Genomic DNA, 25,937 nt, shown 5'->3' with positions numbered 1-25,937 from the left:
CTGGCAGTGCCCAAGGCCAGGCTGGGCACTGGGGACAGAGGATGATGTCCCTGCCATGGATGGGATGAATTTTAAGGTCCCTCCCAGCCCAAAGCATTCCATGATGTGTGATCCTGCCCTGCCCTGGAGCAGCTCCTGCTTGTGCCAAGGGCACTTTGACCTTTCCAGGCAGTGGCTCCCTCACAGGCCGCCCCCTGCTTGCTGCATCCCTCCTGCCAGCCTGGGATATTGCACTAAAAACCCTGTTCAGCAAAGTCTCCCTTTTACTTTCTGAGGTAAATTAGCACTTTTTGAGGTGCTTTTCCTGTGCCAAGCAGCCCCTCTCGGCTGATTTCTCTCACACAGGTTGTTCCCACCAAGATTGTCCCACACCCACAGGCCTGAGCGTCCCCAGCACAATCCAGACACTCAAAGGGAGTTTATAAAGGCCCCCAAATCCCAATCCTTTAATTTAACCTCACTTTGAGCAAAGTGCGTGCCCTCCAAAAGAAAACAGACCTAAAGGAAATCCCCAGCCTCGTTGAACAGTTTATTCTGATGCTAAATGTTAAAGTTATGTTTAATTTCTTGCTGAAATCTGTTTAATCACTGGGGCCATTTGTTCTTAGCTCTGTGACCAGAACTCTCCTGGTGCTCCAGGTTGAGCTGGAGCCTCTCCTCACTGTTCTTTGTGCTCAGCTGAGCACATCCAGCCCTGAAAACATCTCAGGAGTGGCTTTTTTCCTCCTGAAGCTGCTAAAAGTGGCTTCACACCTGGTGCAGACCTCTTCCTAAGGAAACTGTTCATCTTGAAACAACACGGGCTGCAGGGACAGGAATTTCTTGCTGCTGGGTTTTGCTTCTGAATTTGTTGAATTCTGTGGAACAGCAGATTTCAGGTGGAAAATGTTCACCAGATTTTCTATTTTTTTTTTTGTTGTTTTCTTTCTTTTTTTTAAGTTATTTTTGAATAGATCACTATTTTAATATTTGCTGGTGTTTTTATCAACAGCATTCAAGGAATTCACCATTTACATTCACTACTTGCAGCTGCATTGGCTGAAAACATCTCGTGACTTTTTAAAGCAAAATGCACAAGCTGGAGGTTCAGGTTGGATTTCAGGAAAACATTCCATGGAAAGAGCGGTGAGGTTTGCAATGAGCTGCACGGGGAGCTTTGGGGTCACTGTCCCTGTCCCTGGGAGTGTCCCAGTGTCTGCATGTGGCCCTTGGGGACAAGGTTTGCTGTTTAAAGGTTTCTTCTCACCTCGATAATTCTGTGACGTTCATTCTTTCTCTGTTGAATGATAATCAATATTTTATTCTATTTTATAATTTAATTTCATATTTAATTTTCTTTTATTTTATTCTATTTTATTTAATTTCTTTTTTCTATTTCATTTCATTTCATTATATTTTATTTAATATTATATTTTATTTTATTCATTTTTTAAAATTTCATTTTATTTAATTATGTATATTATATTACATTACGATATAATATAATATAATATAATATAATATAATATAATATAATATAATATAATATAATATAATATAATATAATATAATATAATATAATATAATATAATATAATATAATATATAATATGCAATATTATATTATATTATATTATATTATCTTTAATTTCATTTTATATTATATTTTATATTTTATATTTTATTTTTATTTTATTTTATTCTATTCTATTTTATTTCATTTCATTTTATTCTATTTTATTTAATATTTTATTTAATTCTATTTAATTCCATTTTGGTTTCGTTATTTTAACTTTATTTCATTATATTTTTAGTTGACATTATATTTTATTATATTTCGTTCAATTTAATTTCATATCATATTTGATTTTATATTTTATTTACTTTTATTTTATTCTATTCAATTTCATTCTATTTTACTGTATTTCATTTTATATTTTACATTTTACGTTTTCTATTTTCCATTTTCTATTTTCTATTTTCTATTTTCTATTTTATCCTATTTATTTTATTCTATTTATTTTATTCTATTTATTTTAATTTTTTATTTCAAATTTTATTTTATTTTTCATTTTAAATTTTATTTTATATTTCATTTAAAAAAATTTTTAATATTTCATTTTTGAATTTTATTTCATTTTGACTTTATTTTACTCTATTTTATGTTTTATTTCATTTCATTTTATTCTATTTTATTTAATTCTATTTAATTCCATTTTGGTTTCGTTATTTTAATTTTATTTCATTATATTTTTATTTGACATTATATTTTATTATATTTCGTTTAATTTAATTTCATATTGTATTTGATTTTATATTTTATTTACTTTTATTCTATTCAATTTCATTCTATTTTACTTTATTTCATTTTATATTTTACATTTTACGTTTTCTGTTTTCTATTTTCTATTTTACATTTTACGTTTTACATTTTATATTTTATATTTTACATTTTGTATTTTATATTTTATATTTTACATTTTATATTTTATATTTTACATTTTATATTTTACATTTTATTTTATTCTATTTATTTTATTCTATTTATTTTAATTTTTTTATTTCATATTTTATTTTATTTTTTCATTTTTAAATTTTATTTTATATTTCATTTAAAAATTTATTTTATATTTCATTTTTGAATTTTATTTTATTTTTCATTTCATTTTATTCTATTTTATATTTTATTCTATTTTATTTTATTCTATTTATTTTATTCTATTTATTTTAATTTTTTATTTCATATTTTATTTTATTTTATATCTTTGAATTGTATTTTATTTTTCACTTTATTTTATTCTATTTTATATTTTATTTAATTTTATTTTATTCTATTTTATATTTTATTTAATTTAATTTTATTCTGTTTTACTTTCTCTCACTTCATTCTGTTTCATTCCCTTGCAGCCAGCCGCATGCCCGTGTGCCAGGCGGATTTGTGGGGACAGCTCCCCGCAGTGCAATTCCCTGTGTCCCGCCGGGGCTCCACGGCCGCTAGATGGAGGTGTCCGTGCTGGGCACCCTCCCGGCCCTGCTGCGCAGCGCGTCCCTTTCCTGCGGGAAACCACCGCCGCTAATCATTAGCGTTAATTATTAGCGTTAATCATGGGAGAAATGCGTTTTCTGCTTGGCTTTTCGGAACTGTTCAAATGAATGTTGTACGTGTTGTGTTAGAGAGTGATGCTGTATTCATTCTCTTAAGTAGTGTGCTAAATATAGTTTTAGGTTATAACAAAATGTTAAAATACAAACGATGCTATGTAAGATACTTTTTTTAAAAGAAAGGACTTGCAGTGAGACAGCAGCCACAGGACACCTGAATCTTTCAGAGAAAGAGAATTTATTGCTCCATCATCAGGAGAAATGAACTTCTTCCTGCCTCACTCAGCCCTGGAGACGCCGTCAGGATCCAGAGGAAGGAGCTGACACTGCCCAGACAGAATCCTGTGTTTGAATGGAATTTATGCATCATGGATGAGGTGTATGAATATGCAACAGGTTATTGTTTTTAAGGTTTAATCCTCTGTTAACGTGGGGCCTTTTTCGGGCTCGTGCTGCCCAGAAAAGGTACCCAGACATCCATAACTCTTTGTATTTATTGTCTCATATCGTCCTAATTCAATTTGTCCAAATTGTTATTACTCTAATTGTGTAACTATTTTTATAACCACTTTATTACTATTAAACTTTAACAATTTTAAAAACAAGTGATTGGCGTTTTTCACAATCATTAGCGTTAATCACCCTCACTTACACTCAAACCAGCCCCAAACATTGCAGGAAATTCCTTTTTTTGGCCCCAAACATTGCAGGAAATTCCTTTTTTTGGCCCCAAACATTGCAGGAAATTCCTTTTTTCCCCTCTCTCGCCACCTCTTGCAGTCAAAAGCGCCATCGCGTTCCCTTTCTAGGAAAAAGAAAAGATGGAAATTAAATCTCACATGAGGGAGATTCAGCGTGGTATATTTATTTTTTCTCACGTCTGTGGTTGAATTCATGCTGAAAACTTTGAAGATCTTAGGGCAGAGAGGTCCTTTGGTCTTGGAGCCCTGCAGGGCAAGATCTCAGTTCCAATTAATTACATAAAATACAATTAATGACATAAAATGCGATTAGTGGCGCCTTTTCCCCTTCAAATGTGCCACCTGAAGTGGTTATTGTGAATATTTCCCGGGGGTTTTCCTGCCAGGCTGCAGGGACGGGGATTTCTTGCTGCCAGGTTTTACTTCTGGATTTTCTGAGTTCTGCGGAACAGCAGATCTCAGGTGGGAATTCCTCAGGTGGGATTTCTCCAGGGGGCTGCAGAGAATCCAGAGATGCTCCTCAGAGGGGAAAGCGTCACCAGTCCTGTCGTGAAACACCTCTGGAAAAAAAAAAAGTTAAAATTGGCTTTATTTTGGCTGGATTTAGCATTAAACACCTGGCCTTGCTCAGAGAAGTTGTTTTCTTGCAAGAGACCATTTGTCTGCATCTGAGAGGATGAAGATTTTATGGCAATTAGCACAAATGAGCACAAAATCATCTTTTATTTAGCTTATCCCTCAGAAAAATACTTAAATTACTCCAAATCTATCAGAGAGGCTGAAGAAATTTGGTGTGGGATGTTTGGAGATGCACAAATGTCACAATAACTTGAGAAAAAGTAACTGCATAAAGTAACTTCATAAAGTATCTTCATAAACAATAACTTCATAAAAAACTTCATAAACAAGAACTTCATAAAAATAACTTCTTGAAAATAACTTAATAAAAAACTTCATAAAAAACAGTAACTTAATAAAAAGCAATAACTTCATAAAACTCTGTGACCTTTGAAGCTTGGGCCTTCCCCTGGGAGGTGGTGCTAAGTATATATAAAAAGAAACTGAATGGTAATAATATAGAAGATATTTTATATAGATACAGGCACATTATATTAAAAATATAATAAAAATATTTGTCCAGGTCTCTTAGGTCAGACTAACCAGCCAAGCCCACCAAGGCTGGATCAGCTGGTTCCTAAGGCAGATAAGTGAATTATAACACACAGTGGCAATTTTCAGCTGACTTGTAAGTCTTTGAGTGAGGAATTTTTATATTCATGTGGCATTTTCATATAAATATTTAATATTTATCTTATAGACCATCCAACCTGGCCTTGAACACTTCCAGGCATGGGACATGGAGCTCATGTCTTTCTATCTCTAGCAATAATAAAGCATTATATATAGAAACTTATATATATCTATATACATACAGTATATTATTATATACAGCAAATTTTATAGGCATTATATACACTATGCTATTTATATTCCCACATACACAGAGTATATCGTTACATAAAGCACCTTTTTATGTATTATATACTGTGTATTAGCATAGACATACAGCATTATACACACAGCATATTTTTTTATATTATATTACACATAATATAGCAAAATGTTATAAAGACAGTACATACACTATAGAATATATATATATATGGTATATTATATGGTAAATTATATGGTAAATTAGATATGGTATAATATTGTATGGCATTATAATATATATGGTAGTATAATTATAATATATATGGTATATTATATTAATATATGGTCTTATAACAATATATGGTATATTATGTGGTAAATAATAAGGTCTATGGTAAATAATATGGTATATGGTAAATTTTCAGCTAGAATATATTATATATAGTGGGCACGTGTATTACATACACAATGTATACGAAATATACAGTACAGACGGTAAATATAGTCTATTTTATACATATATATTTTATTTTGTGGGTGGGAGCCCAGCCGCTCCCTCACGGCGATGCCCTCGCCCAACATGGCGGACGTGGCCTCACGCCCCACCTGTTGCCGCAGCGGCAGCGGCTTCCGATTGGCTGACACGGCCCAGGGTGGGCGCGGCGGCGGCTTCTGATTGGCTGCTGCGGGGCGGGGGCGAAGGAAACAAGATGGCGGGCGGGGGGGTGGGAGAAGCCGCCTTCGCGACGTCGCTGCTGCCGCCTCCGCTCGCCTCCGGCCATGGAGGAGCCGCCGCTCCAGCAGCCGCTGCCGCCCGGGGAAGACGAGGAGGAAGGGGAGGAGGAGGAGGAAGAGGAGGCGGACGCGGAGTGGAGCTTCGTTGACGGCGAGATGGAGGCGGTGGCGCTCCGCGATCTGCCCACCGCCACCATCGCCTGCAACCTGGACCCGCGCGTCTTCCAGGACGGCCCGTGCCGGGTGAGGCGGGCCGGGAGCCGGGAGGGGGGCGCGGGCTGCGGGGCCGGGGCTGCCGCGGCTCTGTGTAGGAGAGAAACCTCCGGGGAGCGGGGAATGAGGGGCGAGGCTGTGGCTGCGTGCCCCGCCCGTCCCCTCGGTGCCGAGCCGGGCTGAGCCGAGCCCGCTCCGAGGGTGGAGCCAGGAGGGGCCGGGCTCGGCTGCGGGAGCGGAGGGAGCGGCCTCAGGCTGGGCCAGGGCAGGCTCAGCTGGGACAGCAGCAGCAATTTGCCCATGGAAAGGGAGCTCAGGCCTTGGCAGGGGCTGCCCAGGGAGCTTTGCAGTGCCCATCCCTGCAGGTGTGCCCTGGAGGCGGCACTGAGTGCTCTGGGCTGGGCACAAGGTGCCCACGGGGCACAGCTGGCACTCCGTGGTGCCCAAACCTCGGTGATTCCACGGGACTTTCAACACCAGCAGCTGCTTTACCTTCATTCCTTTGATTCCTTCATCCTTCGGGGTGAAGCTGTGCATGAAACAGGAACGAAATCAAAAATCCCTGCACCCCCTAGGCTGAGCTTTGTGCTGAAGGTTGTGTTTGGTGCGCCCGATGTTGTGGTTTTATTCTTGTTTTCTTGTTTTTGCTGTCAAACCCTTTCATACTGGAGGAGGTGCTTAGTTTTTAAACAGATTTTAATTAAATTAAACAGAATGGACTTGAAAGATGGGGCAGTGGTGACAAATGGAAGATGGGGCAGTGGTGACAAATGAATTTGAGTCTCATCGTCTCAGCACAAACTGTGTCGTCTTCACCATGCATAGATCCTGCATAAATTACATTTCTGAGGTAAAGAATGGGAGAACTGCCTTGAACTTGAATACATGTCTGTCTCCAGGTGGGAAGAAAGGTCTCAAAGTTTTAGAAATAACACAAAACTCAGAAGTAAGGCAGGTGGAGGTCCTTGGAAGGTAGGTGCACACGGACTTTTGATGGATGAGAAATTGGTTTAGGTGTGTGGTCACTGGATTTCAGCACTGAAATCCATCATTTAGCTTCGTTTTATCAAGTGACAGAGCTGGCAAGAGCTGATAACTCTTGAAAGCTGGAAATAAATGACATTTTTAGGAACCCACGTGGACTGGCCACGTTTTTAATTTATTTTGTTGGCCGCGTGTCAGGAAGGTGCAGAGAGGGAAAGTGGAACGAGGCCCTGAGGCTGAATCCCAGATTTTGGAGCTGTCAAAGGTGCCCTCAGCATTTGAATGATATAAGAAAAACAAAGTTTTATTAAAAATGAGGAAAATACTGCCATGTGCCACGGTTTATCCAGTTTTGCAGCGCTTTTGGTGCTTCTGGTGTCCAAGGAATGCAGGAGTTTTGTCCCTCAGGTGTGTGAGGTGTTGTGGTGTCACTGAAATGTCACTGAACCACCTGGGAAGGATTCCGAGGTCACTCTAAAAGCTGCACTTGGTTAGGGGGTGAACTTTAAGAAAATCCCTTTGGTTTGGTGCAGAATGTGCCCAGAAAATGCCAACTTGTGCAGCAGAGCTGTGGAATTTGGTGCTGATCAAGGGATCCCCACGCTCAGTGTTTGTAAATATTCTGAATTTCGCTGTGTTTGGTTGGTTCCACTCTGTGAACACTCTGCTTTTCCCAGCAGGTGGAACGCTCCTAAAACACCTCTTCCCTGCAGTTAAATGGGAAATTTTTCTCTCCATTTAAATGGGAAATTTTTCTCTCCATTTAAATGGGAATTTTTTCTCTCCAGTTAAATGGGAATTTTTTCTCTCCAGTTAAATGGGAATTTTTTCTCTCCAGTTAAATGGGAATTTTTTCTCTCCAGTTAAATGGGAATTTTTTCTCTCCAGTTAAATGGGAATTTTTTCTCTCCAGTTAAATGGGAATTTTTTTCTCTGCAGTTAAATGGGAATTTTTTCTCTCCATTGAAATGGGATTTTTTCTCTGCAGTTAAATGGGAATTTTTCTCTCCATTGAAATGGGATTTTTTCTCTGCAGTTAAATGGGAATTTTTCTCTCCATTGAAATGGGATTTTCCCCCTTCAGAGGGCCCCTCAATAATCCTGGATTGCCCTCTTTGAGGAGGGTTGATCCAATCAAAGGTGAGACAAGACAGGCACTGGAACTGTTTCTATTCTGTCCCTCCCAAATGAAGATTTGTGCTGCAAGTGCTGCTTGGATTTTCCTCCTCTTCCTCCTTTTCAGTTTTTCAATATTTTGTTATTGAGGTGTTGATAATCCCAGTTGAGAAATCAGAAGTTTTAAATGGTTTGTGAGCCGTCTCTTAAACCCTGACCTTCCTGTTAATTTTGTTAAATGACAATTTATTCTTGGAAGAAATAAAAATTCTTCATGCCCAGTTTCTTAATACCAGCCCCAAACCTTCCAGAGTAAAAAAAAATCAATTTACCCAAGCACTTCCTCTCAAGTTATCCAGATGACAGTTAGGAATTCCTTTAGATTCTGGATTTTTTCCTTTTGTTGAAGTACAGGAAATTACCACAGATAAAACCCTTTCTTCTCATCTTCAACTTGGCAGATTACATTGGAAAAATTGGGATTTTCTGAACCTGATTTTCACTTTGCATCTGTAACTTCAGTGTTGACTGTGTGCTTGAGGAATTGGAATTCTTGAATTTCATTTTAAAAACTCTGTTCCCGTGTACTCATTTATTTAAGAAAATGTATCAGTAAATAATTTCCAATTAGGTTTTTGTGGTTTTCCATCCTTTTCATGTGATATCCCATTTTTAGGAGCTGTTTTTTGGTGGAATTTGTGCTCTCAGATCCAAGCAGGTGAAACATTTCCCTGGCTCATCCCCAGGGATGTGTCAAATTTTAATGTAGTTTAAATAAGTTCTAATAGATAATAATATATATCAAACAAGAGAAAAGTTTTAAAACAAAAACTAATCCTTCTCTATAAGTAATATTGTGTAATTAAATTAAAATTCCACATTACAAACCACAAGTAGTTAGTAATTAAGTTAAAAGTAAAAATAATTTAAATATCATTTCTTAATGAAACAATTTATCCTGAAAACCTTGATAAAAATACAGCTCCATTTTTAATTTATGGAAATAAAATACTATAACATTCAGAGTTTGGGAAACTGTAATATAAATAAAAACTAATAAATAAAAAATCCCATCCCACACATTGAATCCCAACCCTAACCAAACCCCAAATCCAGTTTCCATTTCCCCTTAAATGTCATTTCTTAATTAAACAATTTATCCTTAAAACCCTTATAAAAAAAACCAAATTGCATTTGTAATTAATGAAAATGAAATACTATAAAACTCAGTTTTAAATAGAAATAATGATTATAATGTAATAACTGTGATATAAATAAAAACCAATAAACACAAAATCCCATCTCACACATTGAATCCCAACCTTAACAAAACAAAACCCAAATCCAGTTTCCATTTCCCCTTAGTGTCATTTCTTAATTAAACAATTTATCCTTAAAATCCTTATAAAAATACAGCTCCATTTTTAATTAATGAAAATAAAATTCTATAAAACTCACAGTTTTAAATATAAATAAATTATAATATAATAACTGTGATATAAATAAAAACTAATAAACACAAAATCCCATCCCACACATTGAATCCCAACCCTAACCAAAAACCCCAAATCCAGTTTCCATTTTCCCTTAGAATCATTTCCTAATTAAACAATTTCTCCTTAAAACTCTTACAAAAATACAGCTCAATTTTTAATTAATGAAAATAAAATTCTATAAAACTCCCAGTTTTAAATAGAAATAATTATAACTGTGATATAAATAAAAACCAATAAACACAAAATCCCATCTCACACCTTGAATCCCAACCCTAACCAAAAACCCCAAAACCAGTTTGCATTTCCCCTTAAAGTGTCATTTCTTAATTAAACAATTTATCCTTAAAACCCTTATAGGAATACAACTCTAATTTATGAAAATCAAATACTGTAACATTCACAGTTTGGGAAACTGTAATATAAATAAAAACTAATAAATAAAAAATCCCATCCCACACATGGAATCCCAGCCTTAACAAAACAAAGCCCAAATCCAGTTTCCATTTCCCCTCAAAGTATCATTTCTTAATGAAACAATTTCTCCTGAAAACCTTTATAAAAATACAGCTCCATTTTTAATTTATGGAAATAAAATACTATAAAACTCCCAGTTTGGGAAACTGTAATATAAATAAAAGCCAATAAATAAAAAATCCCATCCCACACATTGAATCCCAACCTTAACAAAACCCCAAATCCAGTTTGCATTTCCCTTCTCTGAGGGCCGAGAGCAGCACAAATTGTTGCTGTAAAAATTGAATTTCTGTGAAATTCTCTGCCTTTGGGGCTGGCAGAGATTGGGACTGGGAGAATTTTCCCTCAAATCCCATGGAAATGCTGCTGAGGTTTGAGTGCTGCAGTTCCCATCCCAGAGCGTTCTGAGGTGGTGGATGTGGCACTCGAGACATTTAAAAATCAGATTTTGAACCTGTCTCCGGATTTCACACCACATTTTGTCCTATTTCCATGGGAAAGTCACTTCCACCTTGAATGGCTGTGTGATAATTACCTTCATCTGCTAATTGCTGCAAATTAATGAGCGCGGCGGCAAATTTTCCATAATTAACAGAGTAAATTCACAGAGAAACTGAGAGCAGGCAGTTCTGCCGTGGAACAGCTTTTCTCTGGGAAAACTTCCCTGGAAAACTGAAATGTTGAGGAAATACTGGGGAAATGTTGAGGAAATATTGAGGAAATGTTGGGGAAATGTTAAGGAAATGTTGAGGAAATACTGAGGAAATACTGAGGAAATGTTGAGGAAATGTTGAAGAAATATTGAAGAAATATTAAGGAAATATTGAAATATTGAAGAAATATTAAGGAAATATTGAGGAAATATTGAAGAAATCTTGAGGAAATCTTGAGGAAGTATTGCAGAAATTGAAGAAATATTGAAGATATATTGAGGAAATATTGAAGAAATATTAAGGAAATATTGAAGAGATATTGAGGAAATATTAAGGAAATGTTGAGGAAATATTGAAGAGATATTGAGGAAATATTGAGGATATGTTGAGGAAATGTTGAAGAAATATTGAGGAAATACTGAGGAAATATTGAAGAAATGTTAAGGAAATATTGAAGAAATATTAAGGAAATATTAAGGAAATATTGCGGAAATATTGAAGAAATATTGAAGAAATATTGCGGAAATATTGCGGAAATATTGAGGAAATATTGAGGAAATATTGAAGAAATATTAAGGAAATATTGAGGAAATATTGAGGAAATATTGAAGAAATATTAAGGAAATATTGAGGAAATATTGAGGAAATATTGAAGAAATATTAAGGAAATATTGAGGAAATATTGAAGAAATATTAAGGAAATATTGAGGAAATATTGAAGCGGTATTGAGGAAATATTAAGGAAATGTTGAGGAAATGTTGAAGAAATATTGAGGAAATATTGAAGAGATATTAAGGAAATATTGAAGAGATATTGAGGAAATATTGAGGAAATATTGAGTAAATATTAAGGAAATATTGAAGAGATATTGAAGAGATATTGAGGAGATATTAAGTAAATATTAAGGAAATATTGAGGAAATATTGAGGTGATATTGAAGAGATATTGAGGAAATATTAAGGAAATATTGAGGAGATATTGAGTAAATATTAAGGAAATATTAAGGAAATATTGAAGAATCTGAATTTCCTGCTGATCTCTTCCTGCCTTGGAATCCTTTTCCCTCACGTTTTCGAAGCTCCTTGGATTAAAACCAAAGCAGTTTAAAAGCAGATTTCTATAAAAATCAAAAGTGGTTTTGCATTTATAGATTTTTGTGACCACAGCCCTGATTTTGGCCAAGTTTCCCTCATGGGAATATAAAATGAATTATTGGCACCCGCATCTGTTTTGAAGGTTTTCATTCTTTCTCTGCCAAAAAAAAAAAAATAAAATCAAATAAAATCAATCTCAATTTTTGTGGCTGTTTCTACATTTGAGTGCTTCTGATTTCCAAAATAAAATAAATCTCAATTTTTGTGGCTGTTTTTTTACATTTGAATGCTTCTGGTTTCCAAAATAAAAAATAAATCTCAATTTTTATGGCTGTTTCTACACTTGAATGCTTCTGATTTCAAAAAAAAAAAAAAAAAAAATCTCAATTTTTGTGGCTCTTTCTACATTTGAATGCTTCTGGTTTCCAAAGAAAAGAAATCTCAATTTTTGTGGCTGTTTCTACATTTGAATGCTTCTGGTTTCCCAATAAATCCTCAGAAAATTTTTGGGATTTACTTTTTGGATATTTGGGAATATTTTGCCAATTTTTAGGTCCAAAAATCAGAATTTCATTCAAATTTTTCCCACAGGAATTTCTCCCCATTCCTGGGGATTTTTTGGTCCTTTTAACCCCGATTTTTTTTTTTTGTCAATTTTTTGCCAATTTTTTGCTGATCAGTACTTCAAACCAACTTTTCTAGGTAAAGATAAAAATGGAAATAGAGAATATTTGTATATTTATTTCAATATTTGAATAACTCTTGCTGCACAAGGTGGTTGTTGGGTGCCTCAAAACCACCAAAAATAGAATGAAACACCTGAACCTGGAAAAGCAGCGTTGGAAAATTGCCATGGATGGGTTTGAGGTTGGACATATTAACAGAATATTGGAGATTTAAATATTGGAGATACAAATATTGTTGGAAATATTAAAAAATAAAGATTTCCCTGCTCTCCAGAGCTCAGAGTGTGGAGGGAGATCCCAGAATTCACAATTTCATTTTCCTGGAAACCAAAGGGAAATTGAGGAAAGTGTTGCTGAAATCCCTGGGAAGGCTGAGCTGGAGCAGGGATTTATTAATAAAAAAGATATTATTTATAATATATAAATCACATTTATAAATGGTATAAACATTTATAAATAATATTATTTATATATTATTATTTAGGAATTTATTTCTTACAAATAATATTTATTATTTAGTCTTATTATTTATTTAAATAATAAAGACTAAATAATAATTTAGTGATAAATTATTATGACACCACATAACAGATTATATATTATTATGTTATAATACTGTAAGAAATTAATAACTTAATCATAAATTTTGATAGTTTATTAAAATAAAATAAAATTTAATAAATATTTTTTGAAAGCCTCCATGGATGCACCTTGGGCAGCACCAGAGCCCAGCCAGGATGAACCAAAATGTTCCAAAATTCACATCTGGGCACTTTTTATTTATTATTATCAGCAGTCACTTTTATTTTTTATTTGTTATTATCAGCAGTCACTTTTTAATTTATTTTTATTTATTATTATCAGCAGTCACATTTTAATTTATTTTTTATTTATTATTATCAGCAGTCACATTTTAATTTATTTTTATTTATTATTATCAGCAGTCACTTTTAAATTTATTTTTATTTATTATTATCAGCAGTCACTTTTTAATTTATTTTTATTTATTATTATCAGCAGTCACTTTTTGATTTATTTTTTTTATTTATTATTATCAGCAGTCACTTTTATTTTTTATTTGTTATTATCAGCAGTCACATTTTATTATTTATTATTATCAGCAGTCACATTTTAATTTATTTTTATTTATTATCAGCAGTCACTTTTTAATTTATTTTATTTATTGTTATCAGCAGTCACATTTTAATTTATTTTTATTTATTGTTATCAGCAGTCACATTTTAATTTTGTTTTTTGTTTATTATTATCAGCAGTCACTTTTTAATTTATTTTTATTTATTACTGTCAGCAGTCACATTTTAATTTATTTTTATTTATTACTGTCAGCAGTCACTTTTTAATTTATTTTTATTTATTACTGTCAGCAGTCACTGAGCTGTCCCATGCAGAGCAGGATTAAATGATAAAGTCATTTTAGCACCAAAAGTTTAATTCTGTGCCAGGTTATTGCTGAGGCAGTTCATTCAGTGGTTCATTCAGGTTTTAATTTCTAAATAATATTGATTATTAATAAGTAATATTTCTTGGTGTTTTAACTGAAGTTGAGAACTGAAGATGAGGGAAATAATTAAAAAACCATGAAGCAATTTCATATATTGAATTGTGACAGTATTTTTAATGCTCCTGGGGTTTTTTTGCTTCTATAGCTTTTGAAAAATGTTTTTTATTTTTTAATGTTTAATCAGAAATTGCAGTGGAGTCTGGGGGTTGTTCCTGTGTGGAAACAGAAAATCCTGGGGAGGGACCCCAGGGATGCTCCAGGGACCAATTAATTAATTAATTGGTTCATTCTGGGCTTTGGGTAATTAATTTTGGGTTTGGTTAATTCATTCTGGGTTTGGTTAATTCATTCTGGGGTTTGGTTAATTCTGGGGTTTGGTTAATTAATTCTGGGGTTTGGTTCATTCTGGGGTTTGGTTAATTAATTAATTCTGGGGTTTGGGTAATTAATTCTGGGCTTTATTTGTGTTTATTGATTTATTCAGCCCTTTCCCAGTGGCCATTTGGGGTTGTTTGCATTGGGGTTTTATCTCTTTGTTGACCAGGTGCTTTTTTCCCTCATAAAATACAGAAATATTCTGGCAATGAGTGAAATCTGGGCTGTGTTTGGTGAAACTGAACTTGGACAGAGCTCTAAAATATTAAAATATCACTGAATTTTTTTTTGTGGCTGTGATGCATGATTAAAGGATGGAAGTCAGTGGCCTAAAATGTTTGGGGATGCTAACACTAAAAATGAGGTGGTGAATGGGGTCTGTGGGGTTTCATTGTCCCATTTTTCCCACTGTGGAAAAAAAAAAAAAGGTGAAATAAGAATTAAAGCGTCCATTACAATGGAAATAGAAAACCAGAACTGAAATTTCCGTTATTGTGGGAAAAGAATGTGAAATAAGAACTAAAATATCCAGTGTTATGGACATAGGAAATAAGAATGAAAATGTCCATTGCTATGGACATAGAAAATAAGAATTAAAATGTTCATTACTGTGGAAAAATAAGATGAAATAAGAATTAAAGTGTCCATTGCTATGGAAGTAGGAAATAAGAATTAAAATGTTCATTACTGTGGAAAAATAAGATGAAATAAGAATTAAAGTGTCCATTGCTATGGACATAGAAAATAAGAATTAAAATGTCCATTGCTGTGCAAAAAGAGGATGAAGTAAGAACTAAAGTCCAATACTATGGAAGTAGGAAATGAGAATTAAAATATCCAGTACTATGGTAGTAGAATATAAGAATTAAAATGACCATTACTATGGAAATAGAAAATAAGAATTAAAATTTCCATTACTATGGACACAGAAAATAAGAATTAAAATTTCCGTTACTGGGGAAAAAGAAGATTAAATAAGAATTAAAATTTCCATTACTATGGACATAGGAAATAAGAATTAAAATGTCCATTGCTGTGGACAAAGAAAATCAGAACTAAAATTTCTGTTAACTGTTAAAAAGGTGATGAAATAAAAACTCAAATGTCAAATACTGTGGAAATAGGAAATAAGAACTAAAATGTCCATTACTGTGGAAAAAAGTGATGAAATGAGAACTGAAATGTCCATTACGATGGAAAAAGAAGATGAAATAAGAATGAAAATATCCATTGCTATGGAAGTAGGAAATAAGAATTAAAATGTTCATTGCTGTGGAAAAATAAGATGAAATAAGAATGAAAATGTCCAAAACTATGGACATAGAAAATAAGAACTAAAATGTCCACTACTGTGGAAATAGAAAATAAGAATGCAAATGTCCATTACTCTGGAAAAAAATGATGAAATAAGAATGAAAATATCCATTACTATGGGAAAAGATGATGAAATAAGAATGAAAATATCCATTACTGTGGAAAAAGATGATGAAGTAAGAACTGAAATGTCCATTTCTTGCAGGTTGTGATATTGAATAACAAGAAAGAGTTTCTGAAGCAGAACTTTAGGAGAGGGAATCAGTGCGAATTCCTGGGCTGGTTTTGCCCCACCTGGGCTGTTTTTGCCCATCCCTGAGGTGTTTTTGCCCCACCTTGGGTGTTTTGCCCATCCCTGAGGTGATTTTGCCCATCCCTGGGCTGTTTTTGCCCCTCCCTGGGGTGTTTTTGCCCCACCTTGGCTGTTTTTGCCCATCCCTGAGGTGTTTTTGCCCCACCTGAGGTGTTTTTGCCCATCCCTGAGGTGTTTTTGCCCATCCCTGAGGTGTTTTTGCCCATCCCTGAGGTGTTTTTGCCCATCCCTGAGGTGTTTTTGCCCATCCCTGAGGTGTTTTGCCCATCCCTGAGGTGTTTTTGCCCATCCCCGGGCTGGTTTTGCCCATCCCTGAGGTGTTTTTGCCCATCCCTGGGCTGTTTTTGCCCATCCCTGGGGTGGTTTTGCCCCACCTGAGGTGTTTTTGCCCCACCTGAGGTGTTTTTGCCCATCCCTGAGGTGTTTTTGCCCATCCCTGAGATGTTTTTGCCCCACATGATGTGTTTTTGCCCATCCCTGGGGTGTTTTTGCCCATCCCTGGGCTGTTTTTGCCCATCCCTGAGGTGTTTTTGCCCCACATGATGTGTTTTTGCCCATTCCTGAGGTGATTTTGCCCATCCCTGGGGTGTTTTTGCCCATCCCTGGGGTGTTTTTGCCCATTCCTGAGGTGTTTTTGCCCATCCCTGGGGTGTTTTTGCCCATCCCTGTGCAGATTCCTTGGCCCTTGGTGCCATCCAGCTGGGCCCAGCCTTGCCTGGCTCATGGAAACTCTGCTGAAATTTGAATTTCTGGGGCTCCAGGATGAAGCAGCTGCAGGGCCAGGCAGTGGAAAGAATGAGCAGCTCCTGCCTGGGGTTGTGAACCACAGAAAAACCAGCTCAGGGCAGGTGAGAGCAGCAGGGCCTCCCCAAAACCATCACAAAAGAATTTCCCAAAGAAATCATGAGGTGTTCTCCCCTTGGGGAAGGCCTGGAATCTGTGTAAAGTACAAATAAACCAAATTTTGGGAGTTTTGCAGGGATTTATCCCAACCCCAAAGCTCAGAGCAGCTGAAGTGCAGGAATTCTCCTCTGGAGCTGCTGGCAGGAGAGGTTGGTCCTGAATCTGTTCCTTCCAAGGTGCAATTCTGAGCTTCCCACTGCTCTGAGGGGATGTTTTATCTGTTTTACCTGCAGGGATCTTTGTTTTATCTGTTTTACCTGCAGGGATCTTTGTTTTATCTGTTTTACCTGCAGGGATCTTTGTTTTATCTGTTTTACCTGCAGGGATCTTTGTTTTATCATCTCCCCTGCTGGGAAAAAGGCACTTCCAGACATTTCTCTGCCTGAATTTGGTAGGAGATGCAGAACTCTGTTGGCCTTCAGCAAGTGGGAGTTCCTAACCCAAAAATCACTGCCTGGAATATTGAGAAATTTAAAATATTTTCAGAAATTTGTTTTCTAATGCTGATTTTTTTTGCCCCTTTAATCAAAGCAGGTGGGTTCTTGCCATCTGAATAAATCAAGAAATAAAATGCACCCTCAGAGCTCTGCTGTTATGTACCTGAACAGCTTTAAATGCCAGTGTGCTGCTGATGTGGCACTAATTAATGGCCAAGATAATTACATTAACCTCACCAAAAATGCAGCAGATTTGGGATAAATTCCAGGCTCTTCTGTGGCTCCTTTTATTATCTTTTATTATCTTTTGTTATCTTATCAGAGGTTTGGAATTAGATGATCTTTTAAGTCTCTTCCAACCAAACCATTCCATGACTTTAGTAGTGCTTTTGAAATCCTTTTGAAAATTCCAGGTGCACTTGTTTTGTTCTTGGAAATGCAGAAACTTCTTGTAATTGCTCTGAGTTTTTTTCCTACCCTCCCAGAACATTCTTAGAAAATATTTTGTAAGTTTCTCTTCCATCCTTCCTTGTGTGAGTGCAGTGGAAAATGTCATTCTTGAAAGACCACAGAAACAGCAGCCTGCTGTCAGCAGCTCCTGTGCTCAAGGTGAATTTTTGATTTCCTTTTGTTTTTCCCTTAGTCACAGGGGATGTGTCAGGGGATGAACACGTCACTTCTGCTTGCCTGGGATGATATCTTTAATATTGGGGTGAAACAAACCCTGCTGTCATGTTAGGAGGAACTGGAAATGAAAACAACCCCAGACACACCTGCTGTTTCCAGCCTTATCTTTGCTCTCCCTCAAGTCACGGTTTTGGCATAACACAGCTGCATTTTTCATGATAAACTTTTCATCCTGCTCCAATGGGATTGTGTCACATCTTCACTCAGTGGGCCAGCTGGAAAAACACCACAAAAATTTAGCAAAACACTTCAGGTACAGCTGCCTTACCTGTTAGAATTTTTAATTTAATTTTTTTTTACTTTTCAGAAATGGCAGTTAAACAGGAAAAGCAAAAACAAAAAAAATCCTAAACCTCTGAGCCCAGAGATGATAGAGAGCTGAAGGTGTGTGGGAAGCACAAAATGGCTGCAAAGTGTTTGTTAATCAGAGTGAATTAATGAACCAGGGTAAATAATGAGCAGCTGAATCATTCCTGGGCACTGCTGGGAATCCCTTCTGTGGTTCAGGGAGATCTGGAAGTGCTGAGTGAGGTTTTCATTGCATGGAATCAGAATGGTTTGGGACAGAGGAGCTCAGGGATGCTCTCATTGCCACCTCCCCCTGTCCCAATATCCATCCTTGGGCACTGCCAGGGATGCAGGACAGCCCCAGCTGCTCTGGGCATTCCCAAATTCCCATTCCCAATATCCCACCCCACCCTGCCCTCCAGCCTGAGGCCATTCTGTGTCCTGTCCCTCCAGCCCTGCTGGGGGAGTGGATTTGGGTGAAATTAAAATGATTCCAGTGACTGTCTCTGGTAGGTTCTGTGGAGTTGTCAGTGCAGGAATAAAGATAAATCAAGATAAATCAGGATAAATCAAGAGTGCAGTCCAGCCCCACTGAGCTGTGGAATTCAGGGCCATGAGGAGGAGCTGGGACATGATCTTAAAGGTCTCTTCCACCCTAGAATTTCTGTGATTCTGGGACCTGGCTTGCTGCTATTTAGGGACCACTTTGGGCTGGGGAAGCAGTGCTGGCAGTGGGGGCTGCTTTTGGGAGGTGTTCATTTCTCACTGTGCATCAGCCCCTGCAGTTATTTGTGGTAGATGCATCTTTCCAGTGCCTTGGTGAGTAATGGTGCTGGAAAAGGTAAAATCTAAAAAACTCCTGAAGAAATAAATGTAACAAATGCTTGGTTCTGGGAGGAGCAGATGGAGTGACAGGAATGGGGTGGTGATCACTCAGTAAATTGGAAAGCAGAGTTAGATCCTCCTTCTGTGTCACCCTGTCCTGGGCTGAGCCTGGGTTAAAGTGCCCCAGTTCAGTGTTTGGTGCTGATGGTTTATCACCATTATATTTTATATTTATCCTTAAAATCTGCCCAAGGATAAACTCAGCCCAGGGGAAAGGATCCTGTGAGGGAGAGGAGAACAAAACCCAGCATGACAGACCATGAGGGTTTGGGGAAAAGAGCTGCATCCAAAAATTAAACACAGTCACCATGAGCAAAGAAATGCTGCAAGATTTTCATGTGCCAGCCTGAAAGTGAAGAATCTTTATTTTTTAAAATAGATTGGATGTGGGACACAAATTCACTAATGAGCAGAGAGCTCTGACTGTATTTATTTCATGTATTTGTAAATTATTGTTTAATCTCTCTCCCCCCCAGTTATTTGAGTCTCCTTTGTTGCTGCCTGTCCTGTTTAGGGCTTTGCCTTGCAAATGCTGATTTGGACTCTCTAATTTGGCATTTCAGCCCTGCTGGAACGTTGGGGTTGCAGAAGGTGGAGCTGGAAATGCAGCTTCAGCTCTTTCCTTGCTCTGCTGGCCAGGTTGGAAACGTCAGCTGGGATTTTCTGAGCTGGCTGCAGGCACTGTCAGGGTAGAGGCTGTTGGGTCAGATCACTCTGAGGAGTGATTGGTTTGTGGTGCTGAAAATGTGAAACAGAGTTTGTGCAGCTCTGCCTGCTGGAAGGGGCTCTCAGGCCCGGCCAGGCTGTTCCTGTGGGGAACCCTTGGGCACCTGAAAGCACTGCAGGTTAAAGAGTGCCTCAACCAGAGCCCAGCTCAGCTGGAAACTGGTAAAGCTCAGCTGCTGAGAGGGGCAGGGGCCTGCTGGCAGTGCTTGCTGAGGGCTGAGCACACAGCACAGCCTTTCCCTTTCACTGCAACCTTCTTGGTGCAGGAGTTCATGAGGCTCCTCAGAAACCCCTTGGAGAGTGGCACCAGCTGCAAACACAGCAGGAACAGCTCAGGGCTGAGCCCTCCTTTGGGCCCTTTCTGCCTCCATGGGGAAAAAGGAATGAGGGGATTTTCCAAAGCAGGGCTGGGGGCTGAGGAAAGCCATAAACAGAAATTCTGAAGCAGCCTGTGCAGCTCTGCTGGCAGGAAAGGCTGGCACAGCTGGCATTGCTCACCTGCACAGGAGAAGCTTTGGGCTGAGCTCAGGGTGGCCTTGCAGGGCCTGGAGGAGCCCCAGGAAAGCTGGAGAGAGACAATTGCCAGGGCATGCAGGGACAGCACACAGGGAATGGCTCCACACTGAAAAATTACAGGTTCAGATCAGATATTAGGAACAAATTCCCACCTGGGAAGGTGGGGAGAGGCTGAAATAGAACTTCCAGAGCAGCTGTGGAGCCCCTGCATCCCTGGCAGTGCCCAAGGCCAGGCTGGACACTGGGGACAGTGGGAGGTGTCCCTGCCATGGTGGGGATGGAACAAGATGATCTTTAATGTCCCTTCCAACCCAAATCAGTTTGGGATCCTTTGAAACCTTAGGAATTCCCTCCAAGTGTGTTATCACCCTCAGATTTATTATTTGACCTTCACTTGGAACATTTTACAACCCTGGAAATGGGTTTTGGTCTTAGAATGAATCACAGAATCATGGAATGGTTTGGGATGGAGGGACCTCAGAGCCCATCCAGTGCCACCCCTGCCATGGCAGGGACACCTCCCACTGTCCCCAGTGCCCAGCCTGGCCCTGGGCAGTGCCAGGGATGCAGGGGCAGCCCCAGCTGCTCTGGGCACTGAGAGCAGGATTTGTTTGCTGTGGAGTTGCAGCAGCCCAGGTATAACAGAGTGGAAAATGTCCCCAGCTGGGATCTGCACGGGGATCAAAGGTCCCTCACGTTCCCTGTGGAAACAGGAGGAGCTGGGGGGCTGGAGCTGCTTTGAAGGTTCACTGGGGCAGCCCCCTCCAGGCTCAGCTGGGCTCGGGGCAGGTCTGAGCTGCTCCCACTGCTGTGCCTTGGCTTTAAGTGACACCTGAGGGATTTGGGGAACCAGTCAGCCACGGAGGCTCAGGGAACTTGTAATTATTGCACAGCCCCTCGAGGTAACACGGCTCTTTGTAGTGTTGTGACTTCCAAGAATAGAACAGAATTGATACAAGTGCTCTGGGAGGCTCTTTCTGCATTTCCTTTCAATAAAATAATAAAAAAAGGCACCTGGTTTGAGGCTTCTAAGGCTGGAGTTCCAGGAAACCAGGATATGCAGGGAAGAGGGTGAAAGATATGCATAAGTTTTGTTTTCTTCTGATATTTAGGGGAAAAATAATTCAATCAGAGTTGGTGGAATGAAGTCATTAAAGCTGCTCTTTGTCTCTACAGAGAGAGAGGCACAGAGATTCCCGGGGAGAAGGCAGCCCAGGGGAATACCCTGTGCTTTCCATGCCTTGCAGCCTGTGAGAAGTGTCTGCCAGGAGAGCTGGGTGCAGCCGTGGTCGCTGCTGGGAAAGGCAGAGGGAGGAATGAGTCCAGGCCAGGCTGCAGTGGGCACCCTGTGCTGGCAGAAACGGGGCAGCTCTCCATCACCCTGCAGAGCACACCGTGGCACAGCCTGTGCAAGGCTCTCAGGAAAAGAGCAAGTGAAACATTGCTGCTCATTGCTAAAAATGCTGGTTTTGAGATAAACAGAACGTTTAGTACCAGCCAGAAGGGCTTTTCTCTGAATTTCCCTCTTCTCCCTGAATTTTCCTGCTGGCATCATCAAGGGAGCTGGGAGGAGCTGGCAGTGAATGGTGTCCTCACAGGCAGTAAATTGGCCAAATATTTCTTTTCTGGCTGATGATTAATTAATTATTTCATGTTATCAATGGAATTATCTCCAGTTTCTGCTTTGCCCCTGCAAATCCCTGGCAGTGTGAGAACCTCCATGGTTTTCCCACTCCTTCCCATGGTTTTAACATCATCTCTGTTCATTATTCTGCTGTTACAGGGCTCAAAGAAACCAGAAGTGCCACCAAAAATCTGAGGAGGGTGAGGGATTGCAGCTTTCAGCATTCTTGGAGTGAATCCTGGGGGAGTTTGTGGCAGTGGATCCAAATGGCTGGGGCAGCTCCTGGGCTTGGGAAGGAGCTGCTTTGTGTCAGGGATGTGGAGCTGAGTATTGAATGCCTGCCAAATGCCATTTTCTGCAGCTCCCACTCCTTTGCCAAGAGCTGTCTCTGCCACAGGTGAAGCCTGCAGGATTTGTAGGGAGCTGCAGAGGAAGTTGGGTTGTGTTTGGGTTTTTTGGTTTGTTGTGGCTTGGCTTTGGTGCTGGTTTCTGTTCCTGTGGGAGCAGCTCGTGCATGGGGATATTCTGGATTCAAGCAGCCAGGCCAGGGGGGAATAGGTTGAATTTTGGAATAGGTTGAATTTTTGTTATTAATACATGAAAGCTGCTGCCTGTGTTCTGTGTTCAGCTCCTCTGAGCTGCCCTGCTCAGCTCCTGCTTTGGGAGGAGAGCAGAGTGAAGGAATGGTGCTCAAACACCTGGAATTTCCTGGGAAAGTGGGTGAGGCCTCACTTCCAGGTGAATCCACCTGAAGCCATTTTTGACCACCTTTTCAAAGCCATTTTTACAGTTCAGAAACTCAGGATCCCTCAGAGCTGAGGTGACCCTGTCACTGCACCCCTCCATCCAGTGGGGTTTTTATTTCTCCACAATTTTTATCCACTTTGCAATGCCTCAGAGCCATTTGGAATCCTTCCTGTCACTTTGGTGTTTGGTTATTAAAACCCAAACCTGCAGCCTCTGCCAAATACACTTTTCATTTCTCCCTTGTCCTTTAACCCTTTTTCCTGGTGGAGATTTTCTAAGAGGCTCCAGACATTCCAATTTTTGGCTGCTCTCTGATGATTTGGGGAAATGTCTCTCAGGATGACTTGGAGAAAGCCCTCGAAGGGACATTTTCCTTCCCTTTCAGTGGATTAGGGATAAATGAGCATCATGATTCCTCAGCTCACATTCCTTTGTTCCAAAATATCCATTTTTGAACAAAGCAGAGAGATTTGTGGATTTTTCTTAGAGGGTTTTGTTCTCCTCTCAGCTGGTTTGGTTGGAAATCATGGATGGCACAGGTGTTGGAATGTTTTTCCAAATGGAATGATTTTATTTTTAGATGAATAGAAAAATAATTGCCATGAAATACTGTCTGAAAATGTTTATTTCCTTTTGAGTACCCAAAATGAGGACAAAATCATCATTAATTTACTCTGGATCATTTGAGTGTATTCCCAGCAGGAGTGGAAACACGTTGGAAAAATCCTTTACATTTTGGAATATATTTCCCACATTCAAAAGCTTTCTAGACGAGGCTGGTGGTTACTCAGCTGCTCTGTAGTGGAATTTCCAAGTGCCCACTCAGTGAACAGGAATTCAGTGTTTAATGCTTGGAAATGGAAGTGTACATCATGGATTTTTCCAAGCATGGAAGAAGCACACTGCAGGTATTTATTTTTCAGATGGGTGGCTGGAAAAGTGCGGCCCATGGAATCTGTAAATGGCCCTTGTGTGACAGAGCACAGCTCTGGGGATTTGATTTCAATATATTTGGATCTCCTAATGCAAAAGTGCCACCAGCTCACACATTTGAAGTGTGAGCTATTCAAATGTATCCTGTAAGTCTTCAGGAAAAACAGCTCCTTCTTGGCACTGCACTTGGAATTTGCATTAAAAAACCATCAGGGGTTTATTTGAACCTTTCTTTAATCCTTCAGTGGAGTCGTTGTGGGGTGGCTGCAGTGGGAATTCAGGGTTGGCTTCCCAGGAGCCTCCCAGTGCTGCCCAGCCCCTTTCCACGGGCTCCCTGGGCACTGCAGCTTTTGCTGGAAGGACAGACAGCCCTGGCAGTGCAGAGCAGGCTCTGGCATTGCACAGAATTCATTGCAGTGCCCAGGGAATGGGCACGGCCCGAGGCTGCCACAGCTCCAGGAACCCTTGGCCAGCGCTGCCAGGGATGCCCAGGCTGTGCCAGGAGCTGCATCAGGGATCCTGGGCGTCCCTTCCGCTCAGGATATTCCAGAATTCTCCTTTATTCTCCTTTTGAAATGACAGCAGTAGATGCAGGGAGCCTTCTGGAAGGTTTTCTTTCTTCTATCCCAGGAGCAGCTGTTGAATTGAGATGCAGAAAATGAGGAATTAAATGGGAGCAGGCCTGAGTTGGCAATTCACAGCCCTGGAATAGAATTCTGGATTAAACCAGGAATTCTCACCTGGAAAAGGTGAGAATTTGAAATGAAGGAGGAAGAAATAAGATTGGAACTTGCAAGAGGTTTTTACAACGGTTTGTGGTGACAAGACAAGACCTGATGGCTTCAAACTGATGGAGGGAAAGTTTAGATTGGAATTAGGAAAAAATCCTTCCCTGGCAGGCTGGGGAGGGTGCCCAGAGCAGCTGGGGCTGCCCCTGCATCCCTGGCACTGCCCAGGGCCAGGCTGGGCACTGGGGACAGTGGGAGGTGTCCCTGCCATGGCAGGGCTGGCACTGGGTGGGCTCTGAGGTCCCTCCTGACCCAGACCAGTGTGGGATTAAATGATGAACAAAATTGTCTCACAGGTTGTAGAGATGCCCTGAGGAGAATCTGCCCAGCTCCTCAGGGATTCTGCAGCCCCTTCCCAGCTCCTCAGGGATTCTGCAGCCCCTTCCAGCTCCTCAGGGATTCTGCAGCCCCTTCCCAGCTCCCTCAGGGATTCTGCAGCCCCTTCCCAGCTCCCTCAGGGATTCTGCAGCCCCTTCCAGCTCTGTTCCCTGCCCTTCCCAGCTCCAGCCCCTTTGACTTTCAGAACAGAATTGGAAGCAAAGCCTTGGTTGCTCAAAGAAAAAGTAATTGGGCTTGTTTAATTGCTTTACCTGAACCTTTAATAGGCACTGATTGACTCTAGATTGAGATGTTGAGTAGGGAATACAGACAGGCTGACACAGATTCATTCCTTTTGTTGTTTTTTTTTTCTCTGTACTGACCTTTTATCTTTACCTCCTTCAATATCTGGAATGTACAGGGTGAGGTAAAAATATCTTGACTTCTTTGGTCTTCTCAGAAAAGTTTCAGTGAAGATGGAATCATGCTGAACTCCAATTTCCACCTGCCTTCGGTGCTGCTGTGGTGATCAGTGTGTGTGTCAGCAAGCCAGCAGGCCAAAGAAATATTTTTTTCCTTGAATATTTAAAAGACTGGGATGCTGACATCAGGCTCCTGCTCTAACATTATGAAGGTCTCACTCAAGAAATAATGATCCAAAGCCCCTTTTTGCTTCAGGAGTGATGTGTTTGAACGTGTCCCTTCTTTCTCTCTTGAGAAAGTGGATATATGGATGATGAAGTGGATATATGTTGTAGTTGTGATGGAGACAATAGAAAGCAACACTCCATTTTCAGAAGGCTTCAAACCTGGTTTTATTCTAGCATGGATGGTTTCTATATATTCTCACAAAACTCATAAATTTACACTTTACTCGTTGGTCAGGAAAGACAA

The 25,937-nt window shown here is 39.3% G+C and overlaps 1 protein-coding gene and 1 long non-coding RNA gene across 2 annotated transcripts in view; one reads left to right on the top strand and one right to left on the bottom strand.

Moving 5' to 3' along the window:
- Positions 1-3,301: 3,301 nt before the first annotated feature.
- LOC134415047 (uncharacterized) lies at positions 3,302-3,773 on the bottom strand. The gene is made up of 2 exons (XR_010026904.1): positions 3,733-3,773; positions 3,302-3,422 (listed from the first exon to the last, which is right to left on the bottom strand). It is a non-coding gene; the product is annotated as an uncharacterized LOC134415047 (long non-coding RNA).
- Positions 3,774-5,957: 2,184 nt separating this feature from the next.
- RCAN1 (regulator of calcineurin 1) overlaps positions 5,958-25,937 on the top strand; it is a 43,867-nt gene continuing 23,887 nt past the window's right edge. The window contains exon 1 of the mRNA XM_063180455.1: positions 5,958-6,193. Coding sequence (XP_063036525.1) covers positions 5,996-6,193 — 198 coding nt within the window. The 5' untranslated portion in view covers positions 5,958-5,995. The remainder of the gene's footprint in view (positions 6,194-25,937) is intronic.

This window comes from Melospiza melodia, chromosome 2 (assembly GCF_035770615.1).
Source record: "Melospiza melodia melodia isolate bMelMel2 chromosome 2, bMelMel2.pri, whole genome shotgun sequence".
In the NCBI taxonomy this organism is placed as follows: Eukaryota; Metazoa; Chordata; class Aves; order Passeriformes; family Passerellidae; genus Melospiza; species Melospiza melodia.
The sequence above is the reverse complement of the archived record's forward strand: the minus strand, read 5'-3'. Positions and strand labels throughout refer to the sequence as shown.